At 45.2% G+C, this 23,418-nt stretch overlaps 2 protein-coding genes across 5 annotated transcripts in view; one reads left to right on the top strand and one right to left on the bottom strand.

Moving 5' to 3' along the window:
- SLC26A5 (solute carrier family 26 member 5) overlaps window positions 1-17,726 on the bottom strand; it is a 46,369-nt gene extending 28,643 nt beyond the window's left edge. For 3 of the 4 annotated variants that reach the window (XM_073328528.1, XM_073328531.1, XM_073328530.1), the window contains exons 1-6: window positions 17,601-17,726; window positions 7,742-7,906; window positions 4,271-4,486; window positions 3,938-4,077; window positions 1,303-1,413; window positions 550-734 (exon numbers count right to left, since the gene is read on the bottom strand). In XM_073328528.1, the coding sequence (XP_073184629.1) occupies window positions 550-734; window positions 1,303-1,413; window positions 3,938-4,077; window positions 4,271-4,425 (591 nt within the window). In that variant the 5' untranslated portion in view covers window positions 4,426-4,486; window positions 7,742-7,906; window positions 17,601-17,726. The remainder of the gene's footprint in view (window positions 1-549; window positions 735-1,302; window positions 1,414-3,937; window positions 4,078-4,270; window positions 4,487-7,741; window positions 7,907-17,600) is intronic. The other variant, XM_073328529.1, reaches the window with a different exon arrangement.
- Window positions 17,727-18,905: 1,179 nt separating this feature from the next.
- Window positions 18,906-20,826, top strand: LOC140906927 (uncharacterized). The gene is made up of 2 exons (XM_073331873.1): window positions 18,906-19,572; window positions 20,161-20,826. Exons 1-2 carry the CDS (start codon window positions 18,984-18,986, stop codon window positions 20,280-20,282), a joined length of 711 nt encoding a protein of 236 aa, XP_073187974.1. The 5' UTR covers window positions 18,906-18,983; the 3' UTR covers window positions 20,283-20,826.
- Window positions 20,827-23,418: the final 2,592 nt, after the last annotated feature.

Here is a 23,418-nt window from a genome sequence, read left to right as displayed (position 1 = left end):
AGAGCAGACCAGATTCCTGCCAACCCTGACTTCAAGCAAACCAGAGACAGTCCAAGCAAATCTAGGCTTTCCTTCAGAACCAATTCTACTTCCCCCTTTCTGCAGGAATAAAGTTTCAGTGAGCAACCTTCTCACTGACCCAGGCCAGTCTGAGGGGGTTCAGTACCATCAGTGCTAGGATGGAGTCGGGGTATAGGTCACACATATATAGACCTAGTATCCTATGGTTTATGGAAGGCTTTAAAGGAATAGTGAAAAGAGGTTTCCTGTCAGACCGGAGGTGGTAGTGGTGAAGGAGGAAGAGGATCTCTCTGATGTGCCTCAGCCAAAGCTGAGATGTCTGGAGAAATTCCCTGTTTCCAAGTTCTCCCTTAATCTTAGGTACATAGTTAGCATGATGCAGCTCATATCCCCCAGAACTGTGTTGGGGCATGAGCACTAGCATTTTACTGTAGGGTCTGGGCAGGCTCCATAACCTGGGACCCCCTATCACTGCAAGTTTGAGAGAATTGCCTGAACTTGCCCTACAGCAAGCTACAAGCATATTACCTGTATGATCCCTGAAAGCAAGGTGACGGCCACAGCTACCTTTACCCTCATGGCATCTCTGGCTTTATAGTTTTCAAGGAGATCAGTGCTATTGGTGGAATTAGATTCCATAATATTAAACATTTCATCAGGAGCTTCTCTGACAGCCACTCCACCAATCATCAGACTGATCACCGCAAACGTGCCTCAAATAAAAGACAGAGGAAAAATAGGTGCAAATTCTGCACGTCAGTTAGGACAAACTTACTTGCTTGTTAACTAGGGTTCCTTATACAATGGATTATCTCATGTTTTTACACTTTTGTGGAATTAAACATTTATCTCCAAACTATTTCAGAGTTTTCAATCTACAAAGTTGCATTTTTAGTAGTGAAATTTGCCCTTATACTCAGGACCAATACAGTGGTTTATACATTGAATAAACACTCCTGTGGCAGGTAAATATAATTATTTTACAGATGCAGAGAAATTAAATAAATTTGTCCAAGACCACATAGCTAGTTGGCAGCAAAGCTGGACTTCCTGGTTTTCATGCTCATGTCTACTCCACTAGCTACTGTTGCTTCTATTCCTTCTTAAATATATTAGATAAGATGACAGCAAACACAGCCTGCTGGCCTTTGAGACTATGGAAAGTACCTAAGAATTTCAAGTTTAATGAAGAAAAATAATCAGAAAGTTTGTCCTATTTATTTATTTTTACAAAGTATTATTTGAAAAGAAAACACTTCAATTGTACATAAAGAAAGATACCTATTGATATGTGTCTAGAGGTCCCAAAGAAGGTATATAGAAAAACAGGATAAAATGAAGAATATAGGCCAAATACCGGGGGAACAGCTGCCAGCAAAGCGTAGGCTAATCCTAGAAAACACAATCAGGGAGAAAGGGAGCCATGTTAGGAAAAAACAGAAAGGGTCTGTTTCAAGATAAAAACCACATCATCCCCTTAATGATATAAGAACTATTAAATACATGTAGCAAACATTTCATTTCACATATCCAAAGAGACATGAGGAAAGAACATTCTTCAACTGCACATTTAAATTTAGGGCCTGATTCCGCAACGCAGAGTGATCCTATTGAGGAAACAAGAAGCCTGCAATGACAGGCTTTGGGGGGTGCATGTATTTTTTAATGGACCATACCTTCAATCATCACTCCCTCAAGAAGCTTCGCAGAATAATAAAAGACAAAAGACTAGGACTTACCCGCTGAAGCATCCCATATTTGCTTTCCTTCCTTTGCGAAATGTGTGTGCCAGTCTTTACTGATTTACACTCAAACCACCACACTGGAATCATTGGTGTTGCACACTAGTGCAAGTCAACACAAATTTGGCTCAAATGTAGAATACAAGGGAAGGACCAAGCTGTAATCTCTTGACCTTATCACTGCCACTAGTAAATGAAGTAAAAGAACAGAAGCTTCTATTCTGTTGGTAAAGGAAAAGATCAGGAGTGTTCCTAGGAGCACTTGTAAATGCCAAAAGAATCATATTTAAAAAAAAAAAAGGAAGCCACAAAATGAAGAGCAAAGTTCACTGTTGCTCACCTATAAACCATGAGGCAGATAAGGCTGCTGCAGTTTGTGTTTCCAACACATAACAGACATATAATACCTTTGGCTAGAATATCTGAATGCTTTGTGCAGCTAGTGTCTCATTTGAAGTATTTTGAATGTTTATCATTAAATGTAAGTAAAGCTACAGATTTTATTTGATATGCTAAAAATAAAAAGGCTGCACCCAATGTAAAAATCCTTAAGCTAAACTGAGAAATGCACAAAACCAACAGAGTGCATACCCAGAAAAGGAATAAAAGCCTCTCTGACAACCTAGGGTTTGAACCTTCTATTACGTAGCAGCGATGACACCTGTAAAAGCTTCAGACAGAGTTAACCCTTTTTCCTTGTTCCTAGATTTGTCTCTATTCAAAGAGGGAAGAGTGATCTGGCAGCGTGATCTCAAACCAAAGATAAGGGAAGTCGCTTTTACTTGCTAACAACAGTGGTACTGGTAGTCTTGCAGAAGCACCCAAAGTACCAACCAGAATCAGGGTCCCATGGGGCTGGGCTCTACACAATCTCACACACCCGAAAAGCTATGCCTACACTAGACTTCCTTGGGAAGCCTCCCACTGCAGCAATCCCATTGGTGGCAGCAATGACCTGCATACTAGCATAGACAGTAGGTTAGTATTTTTACTTCTAAGCAGGTCTGAAAGACCTGGTGGCAAAACGCTGGTGGCCAGCTGAGTCTAGGCTACATGAGTGTTCCCACTGGTGCTGAAGTACCGGTGCTAGTGTAACAGCAAATACGGACCCCCTCCAAAACACACCTTCTACTAGAGTGGACAAAACATGGTTCCTGCCCTGAAGACTTTACTCCACTTGCAGGGAAGTGGAGTAAGACTTCCAAGTTATTTCAGTGCATTTCAATGGATTTTCACTCCTATCATCAAGCTTCTCTCCCTTAGTCTCCATGAAACACAGGAATCACCACTGACTACTCTGCACTGGCTGAGCACGGGAGAAGAAAAGGAGTCACAACTATGTCATGAAGGAAAAGATAAGGACCAATCTCTGGCACCTGATCTTGCTGAAAAGTTGCTCCAAGCAGAGGAGTCAAGCCCATCTTGCACTCCTCTGGCATTCCAGAGATGCTCTAGCTGCCAGTGACCTATACAAGTGTAGTGGAGAAGAGGAGACTTGCCACTACTCTTGGGATGAATAGGTGAGGAGGGAGTAATAATTAAGGTCTTTTATCAACATGGTATTTAAGCACATGCCTACCTTTAAGGCAGGTGAGTAGTTTCACTGACTTCAACAAGACTACTCACATGCTGACACACTTTGCACATATTTGATAATGGGCTCTTCAGTCTACAGAGAAAAGTGTAACATGATCCAATGGCTTGAAGCTTAAGGTAGACAAATTCAGACCGTAAATGCAGTGTAAACTTTTAACAGTGAGGGTAATTAACTGTTGAAACAATTTACCAAGCCTTTGTGGTGGATTCCCATCACTGGCAATTTTAAAATCAAGTCTGGTTGTTGTTCTAAGAAGATCTGCTCTAGAAATTATCCCGAGGAAGGTCTCGGGCCTGTGTTACACAGGAGATCTGACTAGATGATCACAGTGGTCCCTTCTGGCCTTGGAAACTGTGAATTGGGGTCAAGTTCTTTGGATTGGGTGCTCAGAGAGGAGGATTTCACTTGTTACCACTGTCTAACAAGATGTACAGCAGCACTTTAAATGTCAGCCTTTTCAACTGCTTTTCAGCATGTTGTGAAACACTACCACACAATCATCCAGGAGATCACTGCCACAACAAGACACACATGATGGTCTAAGAACGATAATAAAATTACAGACAGTTCTACTCACCTTGAGGAAGCTGCATAACCCCAGTGCTTATACCTGAGACTATGTCTCCTAACAAATATTCCTTCACTGGATAACGGGGCAGCCATTTTAAAACTGGTAAAAAACTGTAGAGATGAGACTTGGCTTTCTTGGAAGAACAACTGAAAATACAAAAAGGAAAAGAAGTGAGATCATAGAGGGAAATTAAAAAGATTATAGAGCCCACCCCCTTGCTATCAAGTTCTTGCAGACCATTGGGGTGGGTGTGTGTGAGAGAGAGAGACAGACAGACACCAGGTATGCAGATTAACTAAGTAAGAATTTGTAAGGCACTAGCAGATATAAAACTCATACCGACAAGAACGTGCTATCTTCTGGCCAAGAGACTGAGACATCTTTTCCTTCTTGTGCAGCTGTCCTTGTAAGAACTCTTGGTTATATACCGGTCTCTCCACCCAGTACATCTGGGTTTGCCCAAGGCCCTCGTCATGTTCTTGAACATGTTCCATTGTACATTTCAATTATCAGAAACGGAAGAACCACCACTCCAAAGTCTCTACAAAAAAAACCCTAGACACACATAAATGTACAGTTTAGCTTATTACTGTTATTTCTTAAACATCTAGTTTGGGGTTTTCTTTCAAGAAGCTTTAAGGACCACAGTTTGACTACTCAGATACTACAGTGATGAGTAAGGTAACAAATGCATTGATCAGACAGCTTGTATAGTGGCTGTAAAATCACAGTTGTGGTCTTTATTACACAGAAGTGAATATTTCTACATTTCTTTTTCAGGCAAAAATCTCCTGCATCAATTATTTTGTAAGTATGGAAACTCAAATTTAACATAGAGGGTTAAAGTCACTTTCAGCTGTTCTTCCCCTTTCCCTCACCACAGTCTTTCTAAAGAGGACTGCAATAGTTTAAGGAGATGTGTTATTTCTGAGTTATTTCCTGCTACCTCTCCTTATAAATGGTCATTGTTAATAGGACTGGGAGCTGAAACTCAAATACAAATACAGATTCCCCTTTAAAATTCAGAAATTCACTTCTCTTTACTCCAAGCAGTCAGTCACTTTATTTGCCTGTCCATCTGCCTCCTTCCTCTAAAAATTTACCCTCTCTTATTTCAGCTAGTCTGACAATACTGTCTCAGGCAAGTAGGGGATGGAAGTAGGCACAATCCCCATTAACTTCAAAAGGCTAGTCTCCCAATGTCTGTGCCAGGTATTATTAATTCCCAATCTTGTGCTCACTGAAATCAATAGGAGTTAATTCCGAATGACAAAAGGTGTCTACAACCAACTAAAAATACCTGACTTCCAAGTTTCTTAATACCTTACAGGCATACAGTGCTCATCCTGTCTGTTGCTCTGCATAGCTTGTTTGTGCAAATATGGGTAAAAAAAAATTCCACTCTCATTCATGAGCAATGAGACAGAGCCATTAAACTATTAAGTAAATAGGACCTGGTCAATGTTAACATGTCAGATTGCAGAAAGGGAACTTGGATGGACAGGATAAAGCCTAAAAAAAGCAGCACTTTTTTCACATTCGTTTTTAAAAGTAAACAGCATGCATTTGCTTCACCTCAGTAACCTGAAAGTTGAAGAAATAGGATAGCACTGATTGCCATGAATGATGAAATGTTACAACACATTACGGTTAGATTCCCTGATCTGGCCAAGCTGTACCATGGGGGTGGGGAAAGAGTGGTTTTCAGCTGCTCTGGTCTCAGGGCTACCAGAGACCAGCATAGGCCCTGGTTCAAGTTAGGCCCCAAAGACCTAGTCCAGCGAGCAGGGATCACTGGATACATTTGTTTCAGGATTTCCCTTTGGTTGGGCCATGCCCCAGACACCAGTGACCAGAACAGACAGTAGTGTAGGAGTTCCTATGGAAGCCTCATCAAATTTTAGATTACAATTGGGCATTACTTTTCTTGTATGTCTAATTTTTAGGGTGAATGTATTTTAACTGTACAAACTAAGGCCCCAATCTCCCTCCGCCACACGCACACTTAGCTTTCTCCACACCAGTACTCCTACTGGCTTCAATGGGACTTCTCATACACGTAGAGTGACACATGTGACTAACTATTTGCAGGATCAAGGCCTAAGATGGTCAGCAAAAGAATCTACTGTTGAGGTACAGACAGATACATCATTAGAGCGAGACATGGTGAGGGAGAAGGAATAATCATTTTAGTCATAAAATGACCTTCCTTCCTCACCAATTCCCCTGCTGAGGATACAAACCACAAAAGAATATACTGGTTTTTATGGAACTTTCTAAACCACTCTCTTTAAATTTATAGAGCCCCCAATCAAAGCAAAGATACACCAGAGGTGGAGAGAAAAAGACTGATAGCAATGCAGAGGGAATTGTAACCACCATCAGGTACTAATCTAGGAGGATTATGAGTCACAGCTCATTATGGATGGTGGCCAGGTCCTAGAGAAGACACATTGCTTCTGACAATCTAAGGGCTGGACTCGTATCACATTTACATTATCGTAAATCTGGAGCAACTCCACTAACATCAAGGATGTTATATTTTACTTTATTTCTGACTTAATCAGGAGACAAATGAATTAAAGTGACATTTTGTATGCATCCTTATTTATATTTAACTTTTTTTATAGCATGGAAACTAATTTACTACCCAATAAGCTAGGCTCAAAGACTGCTAGTGACACTCATGTATAAAATGCTGTTCATTCATGCAGAAGACTTAGACCGAGAGAGGACATGTTACAATTACTTCCCTTGCCACTGAAATGTGAATATATATGCTATATACTGCACAGCAGGTTCAAACCCTAAGAAGCAAGTACACTGACAATGAGGGGACATGGAACAAATCTGTTAAATTCCAGCCTAAAATGTTCAAATGTGGATACAGGATCTCATTTAGTGTATAATCCAAAGCCTACTAGAGTCAGTGGAAAGGTACCCACTGACTTCAATGAACTTTGGATCAGGCTCTTAGTCCCCAATGCAGCAAAGTATTTAAGCACATGCTTATCTTTAAGCATAAGAGTAGTCCCACCGCAGTCAATGAATCTGATCATCACATGCTTGAAGTTAAATTATACTTAAATGTTTTGCTGGATCAGGGCATAAATGCATAGACTAAACAATTTACCAGCCAGACACACCCACAAAGCTAAAAAGGATTTGATTAGCTGAATACATGTTCTAACAGGATTTAACTATCCAGCATACACAAGTGCCACGATTGTCTCCAGTGTTAACCATTTTGAGTGCTAAGCAGTGCTTCATGTACTGGGAAGCGGAGTCCCTTAAACCAGCGGTTCTCAACCTTTCCAGACTACTGTATCTCTGTTTTGTCTTGTGTACTCCAAGTTTCACCTGATTTAAAAACTACTTTCTTACGAAATCGGACAAAAATATACAAAAAAGTGTCACAGCACACTATTAGTGAAAAATGGCTTACGTTCTCATTTTTAACCATATAATTATAAAATAAATCAATTGGAATATAAATATTGTACTTACATTACAGTGTATAGTATATAGAGCAGTATAAACAAGTCATCGTATGAAATTGTAGTTTGTACTGACTTCACAAGTGCTTTTTATGTAAGCTGTTGTAAAACTAGGCAAATACCTAGATGAGTTGATGTACCCCCTGGAAGACCTCTGTACGCATACCCCTGATTGAGAACCACTGCCTTAAATGATCTCTTTCACAGAGCTGCCCACAGAATTTCAAGGACCAAGAATCTTGCCATAACATCACACAGACAGACAATTAGCATCTCCCCACTACACCCACAAAATAATCAGTAGCACTGTTACCTGTTGAAATCTCTCTGTGGTTGAGTGGCAGCTCTTTACACTGTCCTGCAAAGGAGAGTGTGGATATCAAGATCTCTCTCTTCCCCTGGAGGAGAGGGAGTTCCTTACATCACCACACTCTGGTGACTCCCTTGCAGTTGCCTGTTGATAGAGAAGCAGTGGGCCCTGTTTCAGAGGAAAGATCATAAGGGGTGGGGGTGGGGGAAGAGAATCATCTTTGGGATTTTATAGGTCCAAACTATACACAATGAAAGGCTGCTCTCAGATAATGTGTGCTTAACAACAAAGACTGAATTACTATGCAATAAGAAAAAAAGGAGGACTTGTGGCACCTTAGAGACTAACAAATTTTTTTGAGCATAAGCTTTCGTGAGCTACAGCTCACTTCATCGGATGCATTCAGTGGAAAATACAGTGTGGAGATTTATATACACGGAGAACATGAAACAATGGGTGTTACCATACACACTGTAATAAGGAGAGTGATCACTTAAGGTGAGCTATTACCAGCAGGAGAGCGGGGGGGGAGGGGAGGAGGGGAAGGGAAGGTTTTGTAGTGATAATCAAGGTGGGCCATTTCCAGCAGTTGACAAGAGCGCCTGAGGAACAGCGGGGAGAGGGGAATAAACATGGGGAAATAGTTTTACTTTGTGTAATGACTCATCCACTCCCAGTCTTTATTCAAGCCTAAATTAATTGTATCCAGTTTGCAAATTAATTCCAACTCAGCAGTCTCTCGTTGGAGTCTGTTTTTGAAGTTTTTTTGTTGAAGAATTGCCACTTTTAGGTCTGTAATCGAGTGACCAAAGAGATTGAAGTGTTCACTACAAAAGGCTCCCCCTCTTCCCGCCTCCCCCCACCCCCCCCCAGCTCTCCTGCTGGTAATAGCTCACCTTAAGTGATCACTCATTACAGTGTGTATGGTAACACCCATTGTTTCATGTTCTCTATGTGTATAAATCTCCCCACTGTATTTTCCACTGAATGCATCTGATGAAGTGAGCTGTAGCTCACGAAAGCTTATGCTCTAATAAATGCCCAACTTGATTATCATACACATTGTAAGGAGAGTGATCACTTTAGATAAGCTATTACCAGCAGGAGAGTAGGGTGGGGGGAGACAAAACCTTTTGTAGTGGTAAACACCCATTTTTTCATGCTTTGTGTGTATAAAAAGATCTTCTGTATTTTTCACAGTATGCATCCGATGAAGTGAGCTGTAGCTCACGAAAGCTTATGCTCAAATAAATTGGTTAGTCTCTAAGGTGCCACAAGTCCTCCTTTTCTTTTTGCGAATACAGACTAACACGGCTGTTACTCTGAAACTTAAAAGGTAGTGGTTCTTTATCTGACTGAGAAAGGCCTGCTCTGGATGCTATTATTAACCTGAAGGTGTCAGAAGAAGTAGGACTCGTGCCACATTAACACCACGTGGCGAGAATGCTCTAAGGCTATCTCTACACCGCGTACCTTAAAGCGGCACGGCTGTGCAGCTGCAGGTGCACAGTTGTAAGGCACACCGTGTAGCCGCTCTTTACTGCCAGGAGAGAGTTCTCCTGGTGACAAAATAAAACCACCTCAAATGAGGGGCAGTAGCTTCACCGCCGGAAGTGCGGCTCCTGCCGATGACGCGCTGTCCACACTAGCGCCTTTCGTCATTAAAATTTGTCGTTCAGGGGATATTTTTTCATACCAGAGCGACAAAAGTTTTTACGATGAAAGTGCTAGTGTACACAAAGCTTAAGTCAGTGACTCTCAGCCTTTCCAGACTACTGTACCCCTTTCAGGAGTCTGATTTGTCTTGTGTACCTCCAAGTTTCACCTCACTTAAAAACTACTTGCTTACAAAATCAGACATGAAAATACAAAAGCGTCCCAGCACACCATTACGGAAACATTGCTTACTTATTCATTTTTACCATATAATTATAAAATAAATCAATCTGAATATAAATATTGTACTTGCATTTCAGTGTATAGTATACAGAGCAGTATAAACAAGTCATTGTATGAAATTGTAGTTTGTACTGACTTTGCTAGTGCTTTTTATGTAGCCTGTTATAAAATTTGGCAAATATCTAGGTGAGTTGATGTACCCCTTGGAAGACCTCTGCTTACCCCCCTGGGTATGCTCTAAGTGATCCATGTTTTAAATCTCAGATGCTCCACCACGAAGCTTCAAACAATCTACACTGGCTTCTGGAAATTGCATTACAGACCAAATCCTGGTCTGGTTGAAGTTTGTGAGAAAACTCCATTGATTTCACTGGACCAGGATTTGGCCTTGTGTGAATGTTTTTAACTGTACAGATATATTGGATGGACACGAGTGGTGGAGCAGCTCATCCCTCATAGCCAAAACACAGCACACAGTGAAGAGTAACAGAGGCAGAAGTGTGAAATTATGTAGATTTCAGATATTTAATAGCTACACTTTTTTTTTTTTAAAGTGTCACAATAGGATAGTTTTGTTTCTTTTTTTCAGAACCACATATTCTGTCACCATCCAGTGGCACTGCTGGATTAGCCAACCTAAGAGGCACAGAAACAGCTCCCCTACAAGTCTTCACACACCTTTTGACTGCGTTAAACACAGCAAACATATTAACTCTACCAACACAATAAGCCTTCTTCTCCCAGAAGTACAGGTAGGTTTAATACGTTACACTAAATATACAGGAATGCTTTTCTGTTGGACAAATCCAAGTTAAACTTGGACTACAGCTCTTTGAAGTGTTATCTTTTAGTTTATAGGGGTGAAGGTCATGGCTATCAGCCTATGGACTAGGGGAAACATGCTGTAGCTCAAGACAACAAATGCCCCATTAAACCATTTATGGTTAATAAGAGATTGCAAAGGCTGTAAATCCCACATCTATTTAGGAAACAAAGTTATTTAAAGAAATACCTTAACTTTGTTACTATTTACTCTTTTTCAACCCCCTTTTCTTCTCTCCTCAGGTCTGATTCTCCCTTGCCCTACTTGTGCAGTTATCACACCTGTGCATAGTCTGTAAAATGCTAAAAACCAGTAATCACTTTTTACAGCAGCGCAAAAAGGGTGTAAGTGCTCAGACAAGGTGCTAGGCCATAGAGAATCAGGTCCCTTGTGTTCCTCGGGGTACTCTCCGTGGTCCCCCTCCTTAACTCGCTCTGCAGTTTAACTCATTTCCCAAATGGCTTCATTTATTCTGTGCAGATGACTCTCAAACCTACTTCTAACCACTCACATTTCATCCTGGATGTCCTGCAGTCCACTGCAATACAGCAAGGCAAAAATCTTTCCTGTCTCCCATGCTTGGAGTCACGTTTAACTCCTCTCCCCAATTCCACATTTTAAAAACCAGTTGGTTTCAAAAAATCCATTTGTTCACTTACAGCCCTGTACTAAAGCACCCAGCTACACCCCTATCTCCCCCACTTGCCTCTCTGCCCCACACACCAGTTCATCCAAAGTCACTTTCCTCATGCACTGCCCAGATCATATCACTCCCCTCTTTGAAACCATTTGTGATTTCTTAACCTCCATAATATAGTTCAAGCTTCTCACCCTCATCTTTAAGGCTCTGCATAAATCTGTTCCTGCCTACAGCATCACCCTCATTTCATCCTACTCCCTGTACTCATTCCCTCTGTTCCACCCAAGTCTCCTGACTAAACATGATTTCCTTTCCCCCCACTATCTCCTCTGTACATTCTACCATGTTGCTCCCTCTTGTCAGAAACCCCTCTCCTTCCAGCTACCAACCAGCAGCCTCTCTTCATGCCAATCTCTCTAACACACACACCTTCTGCAATGCCTACCCATGTCAAATCCACCAATGAGTGACCAGGGCTAAGAGGTGTGAAAAAAGTGGGGGTGATGTCTACCACTCCCATATCCGCCCACCCCCGTCCAGCAATTACTTCTGCCCTAAACCAACCCTCTGAACTCTGTCCAAGCTGTCTACATGTTTCTTAAAATGTGGTACCCAAAACTGGGCACAATATTCAAGCTGAGGCCTCACCAGTGCTGACTAGAGTGGAACAATGAACTCAGCAGATGAGCTCTGTAATGAATCAATGGGATCTGACCATGCAGAATTATTGCAAGGGCCCTGAATTTCAACTCAGCCCTTACTTAGGTAAAACTCCCACTGAAGGAACCCTGTAAGGACCTCAAGATTTGTTCCTACGTGTTTGTATTTCCTCTCTGAGGTCCAGATTGTGATACTACTCAGTCTAAGGGCAGCTTATACCACAGGTAGTATCATTGACTCCAGTGGGACTTCTTGTAGAGTAGGCTGATATTCAGTGTAAGTAAGGGTTTCATAACTTGATTATTTGAGAGATGCCCGAATTGTTTTGCTACATGTGGTGCTGTGCATTTGCATTGTACATCACAAACTGAAACTGCATGAAAAAAACATACAGGAAAATCCCTAGAGTGATTCAACATAAAATTCATGGACGTACAGGATTAACTTCTCTGTATAATTTCTAACCTATGATCTCTTGGATGAAGGACAAAAGTGACATTTACCTCAGAAAATACAACCACCTTTGATCTTTCTGCAGCCACTGCACTTTACTATTTTTTTAAATACACTCGATCATATAATTGATGAGGTATGAAATATCAATCATTTCCCATGTCAAAGATTTTAGCTTCTAAAGATTTGTTCCATGCCACCAAATTCATTAGCCCTTTAATACGCTATTTTGCGTTCAATAACTGCTGTTTGTTTTCTTCATGACAACCCATTATAGGTCACTAATACCCATTTTTGAAACGTGATACTTATGCCACGTTGATAAGACTGTTCAAATCACGGCTCACTTTAAAAAGCAAAGTACCCCAGGCCCTCCCCCACAAAGTTCAGCTAAGAGGGGGCTCTTGTTTCCAGCATAACCAACCCTATCACAGCAAAAACAAAGGGAGATTTAATCATTTGGCCATTTGTATTCCTCTCTTTTGCAGCTCTGGGCCTGATCTTGCCACCCTTCCTTCATCACTGCTCTCTCGTTAAACTCAGCGACAGCTTTGCCCTAGTAAGGAATGTGGGATCACGCAAAAGGAGTAAAACCGTTAAAAATGTTCAATCAAATCTCATAATATTTGGGTGGGGGAAATCAGGGTCATAGTTTGACCCATGTCCACTTCATCGTGCTGAAACGGGTTGGTCAGGATTTGGCAGGGGCATGAAATTATGGGCCAAATTCATCTCCCCAGAGACAATAATCCCTGGGTTGATTGCATCAGTGGCCCAAACCCAAGGCCACTGATGCAATCATTCTGAAGTCAGACCCCTTGACACTGACTAGGAGGGAGAGAACATAAATCTAGGTCTCACACTCCACAAACAATCCCAAAATACTTTTCCAGAGTCCGTGTGACATACAGACAAGTGAATTTACAATTTAAAGGGGCTGGAGTTCAGAAGTTTTAGCTCACACTAGCCAGCCCCTAGCATCTTTTATACATTTTTTGCAAGGAGAGTGGAAAAACAACCAGGTGCATGACTGTGTGTATGAGGTTTTGTTTTAACAGGCTCTGACATTAAGACCTATTATCAAGAAAAGTGCGAGAGAGACAGACTTATCAGCCTTTTTATGCATTGTGGATGGAGATTAAAAAAAAAGTCACAGCTAGACTTCCCCATCCTTTATTCTTGTGCCCATTACAGCATTTATTTAATCAATCAATATAACAAGTGAGCAGGTCAGATGAGGTGCTCTCCCCTCATGGTAAAACCTGAGAGGAGTGGAAATCTCTCCAAGGATTCCTTAGCATAGTTTCTCCCTAATTGTTCTATTGTGGAGGTGGGCTTTCCTATGCAGCAGAACAGGCTGCATAGTCTGCCCCAAACCTCAGGTGTGGGGGATCCCTGAGAGACTCATTTCTGGCCTAGCTGCTGAAAACTTTATTCTATGGAAGATTATTTCTGGGAGAAGTAGTAGCAACTACGTCTACAGTGTGTGAACTGATTTTATTATTTATCCAACGGAGCCCCTCTCCCTCTTCAAAACCATTCAGCTCTCCAGTCATGGAAATAATCTACATTTACACTGAAAACAAAAGAAATGGGCAATATTCAGCCCTTGCTTACTGCTCCCCCCCGCTTTTTTTTTAAACTTCTAATGTAGATTTTTGTGCAATACACCTTACACTGAATTCCAATTGCCCTACTCATATGAGTAATATCATCAACCTCAATGACTCCATGAGCGGGATTTGGTTTATGACAGGTTCTGCTCTCATTCATGCACTTGATATTTACCTAAGATTACGTTATCTAACTTCCTGTTTGCTCAGGAGTGGCCCCTGGCGTGTTCCTCATTGGGAGGATCATCCAATGGAAATCAGCTTCCTCAAAAACACACTGTCAAGGTTACACAAGGAGGGGATGAGTTTGAATGCAAACTGTTTTACTTTTGGCACCTTAGAGACTAACCAATTCATTTGAGCATGAGCTTTCGTGAGCTACAGCTCACTTCATCGGATGCATACCGTGGAAACTGCAGAAGACATTATATACACAGAGACCATGAAACAATACCTCCTCCCACCCCACTCTCCTGCTGATAATAGTTTATCTAAAGTGATCATCAAGTTGGGCCATTTCCAGCACAAATCCAGGTTTTCTCACCCTCTGCCCCCCCCGCAACTCACTCTTCTGCTGGTAATACGAATATAGACGAACACAGCTGTTACTCTGAAACCTGTTTTACTTTATTTCTCTAGAAGCATTGAGGATTCCTGCTTAATGGAACTAAGCAGCAGACCTGAAGCTCCCCAGGGAAGGCAAGGAAGCTGATGTAAAATGTATTTATTTGCAGGTTAATTTGTATTTAATTCACATTCCGCGTCTGGCATTTCCCCTCTTACAGCTGATGACATCACTAACAAGGAAAGCAGTGCAAGGGTTGATGCTCCTGGACTAGCTTTAAGTGTCACCTTCAGTGTCAGCTGTTGTAGGATAAAAACCGTGAGCCAGAAGTAACTCTCAGGCCTTGCAGAAATAAAACCATAATTGAGCAACAATACAACTACACCAGAGGATGCTGTGAGTAGACAACACAGAGGAGTTGCTTTGGATTTCCACCAGTTATTGGTTTAAACTGAAACCCAGAAACCCGAGACATATGCGAGGGTAAGAGATTGCTGAAGCAACTTCGGATTTCCTGACAGTCAACTCTTGTTTCAATTTCATTAGTTTTTTAAATGTAACGTTGGAGAGTGGGAGTCTCAGTGCCTAAGCCACTTAGGCATTTTTGAAAGTTCCAGTCTTTAATATCGCCAATTACAACAAAAGCAGGATACCATGTAAATCAATATACAAGCATAGCTAATACATTAATGTCAGCTATGCCCAAAGACTTTTACACTTCCTAATTTAAATGGTCAAGTCCATGTATACAGTACACCTTCCCAAAGTATGCTAGAAACAATGAGTGTGTCAGTAATTGGGGTCTGTGACAATTAAAGGCATGATCCTGAAAGATAGTGAGGACCTTTCTTGCAGGAGATGCCGCTGCCCCTTGCACGATCAGACAGTCTAATTTCTGAGGTCCAACAACTTCTTTGAGTTCTGGGCATATCAGCAGTTGAGGGGAATTGTTACCACCATCTACTTGTGTCTGATTGCAACACCCACACTCCCAAAAAATTTACAGCTTCCCAAATTAGTTACTTTGGAAGAGGAAGTGTAGCCTAGACTGGGAAGCCCAAGACTGGGAAGCAGTAGAGCTGTTCCTACCTGTCTCAAGGCTCATCTTCACTGCACAATTAACTCAGGTTATAACGTGAATGTTGTCCTTATCTCTACTCCTGTCCACACACAAAAACCGTTAACTTAAATGAAGTGGTGCTTTTAACTTGAGCTGGCTGACCTGAGAGGGGATATAAGCTACATCTCAAGCAGTCACAACCTGTTTGCTATGACATTCTGCAGTGTGGACTCAAACTATCTTCTTTTGAGTACTGGTAGTCCTCCAATACCTTCCTAAAGTTCCCAGAAAGGACCAGGCAAATTCACCCACAATACACCAAGGAAGAATTCATACTGCGGCTCCGCTTATTGCAGCGCTAAGAACTGCCAGATATGCCCCCAGAAATCTTAGCACTACAGACAAGCAAGTGTTATTTTAGCATGGCTGCTCTCACACAGGCTAGGCTAACTCAAACGAAGATAACTAGAGTTAACTGCAGCAAAGACATACCCTCACAGACTTGTTATGTGAAGCTGGGCAAGTGATTGCCTCACTTTCTCATTTGTAAAACGGGGTTAGTAATACAGCATAAATTTACTTAGCCAAATCCCACTGTTTACCTAAAACAGAACCCTGTTCCCTAAGGATTTCAGATAAGCAAGCCTTAGATACACTTATAGCAGACTATATTTGTACACACAAGCATTGAAAGGGACCTTCTGACAATTTTTTCTCCCTTTTGTTGAAAACAATACCAAAAAATTAAGTGGCTGAAATGAAACCCCCTTCTTAAGAAAGCCAGCCAGCTTTCCCAGTGCAAGCCAGTTCGCTCTAAATGTGATGAGGTCAAGCATCAGTGCACACGGGTGTGAAGAGTTATGATCAGAAGCCCTGCTGAGTAAGAGCTGTATTATAGCAGACATGACAGAAAACGTTTCCCCCACCAGTGAATTACATGAATGTTCATATCAAGGCCTGCTGCAATGGCTCATTTGACCACCTAGAGGTTTTATATGTTCCTCCAAGCCTGGCATAGCCAGGGTCCTAAGGTACAGACACACTGTGCAGGAGTGTTGGGAAACTTAACTGGTGAAAAGAAAAGGAGGACTTGTGGCACCTTAGAAACTAACAAATTTATTTGAGCATAAGCTTTCGTGAGCTACAGCTCACTTCATTGGATGCATTCAGTGGAAAATACAGTGGGGAGATTTATATACACAGAGAACATGAAACAATGGGTGTTACCATACACACTGTAAGGAGAGTGATCAGCTAAGGTGAGCTATTACCAGCAGGAGGGGGGGGGGGGGGGGGGGCTTTTGTAGTGATAATCAAGGTGGGCCATTTCCAGCAGTTGACAAGAACGCCTGAGGAACAGCGGCGGGAGGGGAATAAACATGGGAAAATAGTTTTACTTTGTGTAATGACCCATCCACTTCCAGTTTTTATTCAAGCCTAAGTTAATTGTATCCAGTTTGCAAATTAATTCCAATTCAGCAGTCTCTCATTGGAGTCTGTTTTTGAAGTTTTTTTTGTTGAAGAATTGGTAAAGAGACTGAGATCCCTGGCTGGAAGTCACCTCTGAAGGGCAGAGTTTTGGTATTAGTACTGGCCACCTTCCTCCCTTCAGCGCAGAAAGACTGTAGTCTTGCGACATGTAAAGTCACTAGGTCCCATTGCCAGGAAGGGACTGACCCTGTGTCACAACAGTCGCCCGGCTTCCCCTTTCACACTCACCCAGCCGGGGGCTGTTTGGAGCACAGCGATGTTTGCAGGGTGCGAGAGCAGTTAGTGGCCCCATCTAACGGGGCGCACACACCGGCCCGCCCAGGAACCGGCGGGCATCGGCGGGCAGCAGGGGCAGCCCGGGTCCGGCTCCCGCCGCTAGCGGCACGCACCCCCGGGAGCCCGGCAGCAGGGCCGGGCAGGGAGCTAAGGCTGGAGGGCGGCGATCCGCTAGGACAGAGCGGCGAGCGGCGCCGCAAGGCTGGGAGAGCCAGGAGCCCGCACCTGCGCCCCAGCCGCCCCCGGAGCCGGGTCACTTGCAGCAGCCCCGGCGCCCCCCCGGAGGCTTCCGGCTGGCCCGGCAGCGGAGCCCAGGGGACGGAAGCCCCGGCCCCGCTGGCCGCCACGCTCAGTGAGTGGAGACCGACAGGGCTGCACTCACCTCCGGCCGCCTTCCCCAGCCAGTCTCCGCTTCCAACGCTAGCACCGTGACAGCGTCACCCCGCCCCCAGCCCGGCGCCGGAGGCGCCCTTCCCTGGGAGCCGGCAGCAGCAGCAGCCGGCCGGCACCGCCCCCCGCAGCGCCCACGCCGCACGCCGCCCGCCGCCCCGAGCGCGGCTGGGAGTCGTAGTCCCCCTTCCCATTGGCCCTCCGCTCCCCCTGCACCAATGAGCTGCCGCGGGCCCCGGAACGCTGGCGCTGGCGCGTTCCAGGGGAGCGCGCGGTCCCCGGCGGGTGTCCGCGCCCCGCCTGCTGCCGGCCCCAGAGTCAGCGTTCGGCCGTGGGCTCTGCGAATGGCTGCGTGGGGGCCCCCAGCCGGGCAGCGTGGCGCACTGCAGCCTTGTGACGCTGGGCCCGGGCCAGGCACGTGTCGGGCGGCGCCTGGGGACGGTTCTGCCACTTACTTTAGGTTGATGTCTGCGGAGTGCTTTGGCCCTCAAAGCGCGGTGTGAGTGCGCGGCGTGGTTGTCTTTATTACTGCTGGATGGATTGATTGCAGAGCTTAGGAGTACAAATCTCTTGGAATAAATATTAGTGTGAATGAAAATGGGTGAGTCGCCTCCGCCCTCCCGGCCCCAAAAACCCCTTCTTCGCAGTTCTTTGCCTCTTCTGCTGCTGAACAGGAATGGATACTATTGCCATGATTGCAATGAGCCCTGCTTTCAGGCTACTTACTGCTGGGGGTAGCTCCAAAGCTCATCTCGCTCACCAACAGAAGTTGACCCAGTAGAAGATATCACCTCACTCACATTGTCACCCACTGGGACGGACACAGGGGTACAACAGCACTGCACAGGCTGAGGTCAGCTACGTTCAGAAGGCAGACAGGGGTTGGGTTCACAGGCTGTTGGTCTTCATACAACCACCACAACAGTAAAACACTGGGGTTGCACACTTCAATATACCTGCTAGTTCTAATGCGAATGCACCATCCCTCTGAAGTCAATTGGAGCCACTCCATTCCCTTTGCCCTGGTCTACACTAGGACTTTAGGTCGAATTTAGCAGCATTAAATCGATGTAAACCTGCACCCGTCCACATGATGAAGCCCTTTATTTCGACTTAAAGGGCTCTTAAAATCAATTTCCTTATTCCACCCCTGACAAGTGGATTAGTGCTTAAATCGGCCTTGCCGGCTCGAATTTGGGGTACTGTGGACACAATTCGACGGTATTGGCCTCTGGGAGCTATCCCAGAGTGCTCCATTGTGACCGCTCTGGACAGCACTCTCAACTCAGATGCACTGGCCAGGTAGACAGGAAAAGAACCGTGAACTTTTGAATCTCATTTCCTGTTTGGCCAGCGTGGCAAGCTGCAGGTGACCATGCAGAGCTCATCAGCACAGGTGACCATGATGGAGTCCCAGAATCGCAAAAGAGCTCCAGCATGGACCGAACGGGAGGTACGGGATCTGATCGCTGTTTGGGGAGAGGAATCCGTGCTATCAGAACTCCGTTCCAGTTTTCGAAATGCCAAAACCTTTGTCAAAATCTCCCAGGGCATGAAGGACAGAGGCCATAACAGGGACCCGAAGCAGTGCCGCGTGAAACTGAAGGAGCTGAGGCAAGCCTACCAGAAAACCAGAGAGGCGAACGGCCACTCCGGGTCAGAGCCCCAAACATGCCGCTTCTATGATGAGCTGCATGTCATTTTAGGGGGTTCAGCCACCACTACCCCAGCCGTGTTGTTTGACTCCTTCAATGGAGATGGAGGCAACACGGAAGCAGGTTTTGGGGACGAAGAAGAAGATGATGATGATGAGGAGGAGGTTGTAGATAGCTCACAGCAAGCAAGTGGAGAAACCGGTTTTCCCGACAGCCAGGAACTGTTTCTCACCCTGGACCTGGAGCCAGTACCCCTCGAACCTACCCAAGGCTGCCTCCTGGACCCAGCAGGCGGAGAAGGGACCTCTGGTGAGTGTACCTTTTAAAATACTATACATGGTTCAAAAGCAAGCATGTGAAAGGATTACTTTGCCCTGGCATTCGCGGTTCTCCTAGATGTACTCCCAAAGCCTTTGCAAAAGGTTTCTGGGGAGGGCAGCCTTATTGCGTCCTTCATGGTAGGACACTTTACCACTCCAGGCCAGTAACACGTACTCGGGAATCATTGTAGAACAAAGCATTGCAGTGTATGTTTGCTGGCATTCAAACAACATCTGTTCTTTATCTCTCTGTGTTATCCTCAGGAGAGTGAGATATAATTCATGGTCACCTGGTTGAAACAGAGTGCTTTTCTTCAGGGGACTCTCAGAGGAGCCCATTCCTGCTGGGCTGTTTGCCTGTGGCTAAACAGAAATGTTCCCCGCTGTTAGCCACAGGGAGGGGGGAAGGTTGAGGGAGTAGTCACGCGGTGGGGGGAGGCAGAATGCGACCTTGTAACGAAAGCACATGTGCTATGTATGTAATGTTAACAGCAAGGTTTACCCTGAAAGAGTGTAACCACTGTTTTATAAAATGTGTCTTTTTAAATACCGCTGTCCCTTTTTTTTTCTCCACCAGCTGCATGTGTTTCAATGATCACAGGATCTTCTCCTTCCCAGAGGCTAGTGAAGCTTAGAAAGAAAAAAAAAACGCACTCGCGATGTCATGTTCTCCGAGCTCATGCTGTCCTCCCACACTGACAGAGCACAGACGAATGCGTGGAGGCAAATAATGTCAGAGTGCAGGAAAGCACAAAATGACCGGGAGGAGAGGTGGCGGGCTGAAGAGAGTAAGTGGCGGGCTGAAGAGAGTAAGTGGCAGGCTGAAGACAGGGCTGAAGCTCAAATGTGGCGGCAGCATGATGAGAGGAGGCAGGATTCAATGCTGAGGCTGCTGGAGGACCAAACAAGTATGCTCCAGTGTATGGTTGAGCTGCAACAAAGGCAGCTGGAGCACAGACTGCCACTACAGCCCCTGTGTAACCAACCGCCCTCCTCCCCAAGTTCCATAGCCTCCACACCCAGATGCTCAAGAACGCGGTGGGGGGGCCACCGGCCAACCAGCCACTCCACCAGAGAGGATTGCCCCAAAAAAAGAAGGCTGTCATTCAATAAATTTTAAAGTTGTAAACTTTTAAAGTGCTGTGCTTAAAGTGCTGTGTGGCATTTTCCTTCCCTCCTCCACCACCCCTCCTGGGCTACCTTGGTAGTCATCCCCCTATTTGTGTGATGAATGAATAAAGAATGCATGAATGTGAAGCAACAATGACTTTATTGCCTCTGCAAGCGGTGATTGAAGAGAGGAGGGGCGGGTGGTTAGCTTATAGGGAAGTAGAGTGAACCAAGGGGCGGGGGTTTCATCAAGGAGAAACAAACAGAACTTTCACACCGTAGCCTGGCCAGTCATGAAACTGGTTTTCAAAGCTTCTCTGATGCGTACCGCGCCCTCCTGTGCTCTTCTAACCACCCTGGTGTCTGGCTGCGCGTAACCAGCAGCCAGGCGATTTGCCTCAACCTCCCACCCCGCCATAAACGTCTCCCCCTTACTCTCACAGATATTGTGGAGCACACAGCAAGCAGTAATAACAGTGGGAATATTGGTTTCGCTGAGGTCTAAGCGAGTCAGTAAACTGCGCCAGCGCGCCTTTAAACGTCCAAATGCACATTCTACCACCATTCTGCACTTGCTCAGCCTGTAGTTGAACAGCTCCTGACTACTGTCCAGGCTGCCTGAGTACGGCTTCATGAGCCATGGCATTAAGGAGTAGGCTGGGTCGCCAAGGATACATATAGGCATTTCAACATCCCCAACAGTTATTTTCTGGTATAAAGTCCCTTCCTGCAGCTTTTGAAACAGACCAGAGTTCCTGAAGATGCGAGCGTCATGTACCTTTCCCGGCCATCCCACGTTGATGTTGGTGAAACGTCCTTTGTGATCCACCAGAGCTTGCAGCACTATCGAAAAGTACCCCTTGCGGTTTATGTACTCGGCGGCTTGGTGCTCCGGTGCCAAGATAGGGATATGGGTTCCGTCTATGGCCCCACCACAGTTAGGGAATCCCATTGCAGCAAAGCCATCCACTATGACCTGCACATTTCCCAGGGTCACTACCCTTGATATCAGCAGATTTTTGATTGCGTGGGCTACTTGCATCACAGCAGCCCCCACAGTAGATTTGCCCACTCCAAATTGATTCCCAACTGACCGGTAGCTGTCTGGCGTTGCAAGCTTCCACAGGGCTATCGCCACTCACTTCTCAACTATGAGGGCTGCTCTCATCTTGATATTCATGCGCCTCAGGGCAGGGGAAAGCAAGTCACAAAGTTCCATGAACGTGCCCTTACGCATGCGAAAGTTTCGCAGCCACTGGGAATCGTCCCAGACCTGCAACACTATGCGATCCCACCAGTCTGTGCTTGTTTCCCGAGCCCAGAATTGGCATTCCACAGCATGAACCTGCCCCATTAGCACCATTAGCAGGGCCCATGCTTTCAGAGAAATCTGTGTCCATGTCCTGATCACTCACGTGACCGCGCTGATGTCGCCTCCTCGCCCGGTATCGCTTTGCCAGGTTCTGGTGCTGCATATACTGCTGGATAATGCGTGTGGTGTTTAATGTGCTCCTAATTGCCAAAGTGAGCTGAGCGGCCTCCATGCTTGCCTTGGTATGGCATCCGCACAGAAAAAAGGCACGGAATGATTGTCTGCCGTTGCTCTGACGGAGGGAGGGGCGACTGACGACACGGCTTACAGGGTTGGCTTCAGGGAGCTAAAATCAACAAAGGGGGTGTCTTTACATCAAGGAGTATTTCAGGCAGGACTTCACGGAGGGTTCCAATAAGAAATGGTGCACCTAAGTTATTGTTCTTATTGGAACAAGGAGGTTAGCCTGGCCTCTGATTGATACATGGCTAGATTTACCTCGCAGCACCTTCTCTGTGAGTGACTGCAGTGTGACCTAGAAGAATGAGTCCCCTAGACGGGGGAGGGGGGGAAGCAAATGAATACAGAACAAATCTGGTATATTTCTTGTTTTGATCCACTCCATCTATCTTTTACATCTTTGGCTGGCAGCAGACAGTGCAGAAGGACTGCATGCCATCCACATCTCATGGCTGCTCGGCAGAAGATGGTACAGAATGACTGCTAGTCATCCTCATCTCTTGCCTGCTCGGCAGAAGATGGTACAGTACGACTGCTAGCAATCCGTATCGCCTGCCTGCTCACCATAAGACGGTTCAATAGGACTGACTGCAGGACTAAAGAGAATGACCTGGTCAAGTCACTCCAAATTTAGTCCCTGCGCCCATGTCTGCCCAGGCGCTCCCAGCCGACGTGGCCAGGAGCACCTCAGACATGACGATGACAGCTACCATTCGTACTGTACCGTCTGCTGCCACAAGGCAAGGGGTTGCTGCTACTGTGTAGCAATGCCGTACCGCGTCTGCCAGCACCCAGGAGACATAGGGTGATGGTTACCTGAGCGGGCTCCATGCTTGCCGTGGTATGGCGTCTGCACAGGTAACTCAGGAAAAAAGGCACGAAACGATTGTCTGCCCTTGCTTTCACGGAGGGAGGGAGGGAACGGGGGGCCTGACGATATGTACCCAGAACCACCCGCGACAATGTTTTAGCCCCATCAGGCATTGGGATCTCAACCCAGAATTCCAATGGGCAGCAGAGACTGCGGGAACTGTGGGATAGCTATCCACAGTGCAATGCTCCGGAAGTCGACTCTAGCCTCGGTTCTGTGGAAGCACTACGCTGAGTTAATGCACTTAATGCACTTAGAGCATTTTCTGTGGGGACACACACACTTGAATATATAAAATTGAT

The sequence above is a fragment of the Lepidochelys kempii genome, chromosome 1 (genome assembly GCF_965140265.1).
Source record: "Lepidochelys kempii isolate rLepKem1 chromosome 1, rLepKem1.hap2, whole genome shotgun sequence".
In the NCBI taxonomy this organism is placed as follows: Eukaryota; Metazoa; Chordata; order Testudines; family Cheloniidae; genus Lepidochelys; species Lepidochelys kempii.
Note: the sequence above shows the minus strand (reverse complement) of the source record. Positions and strands in the feature narration are given on the sequence as shown.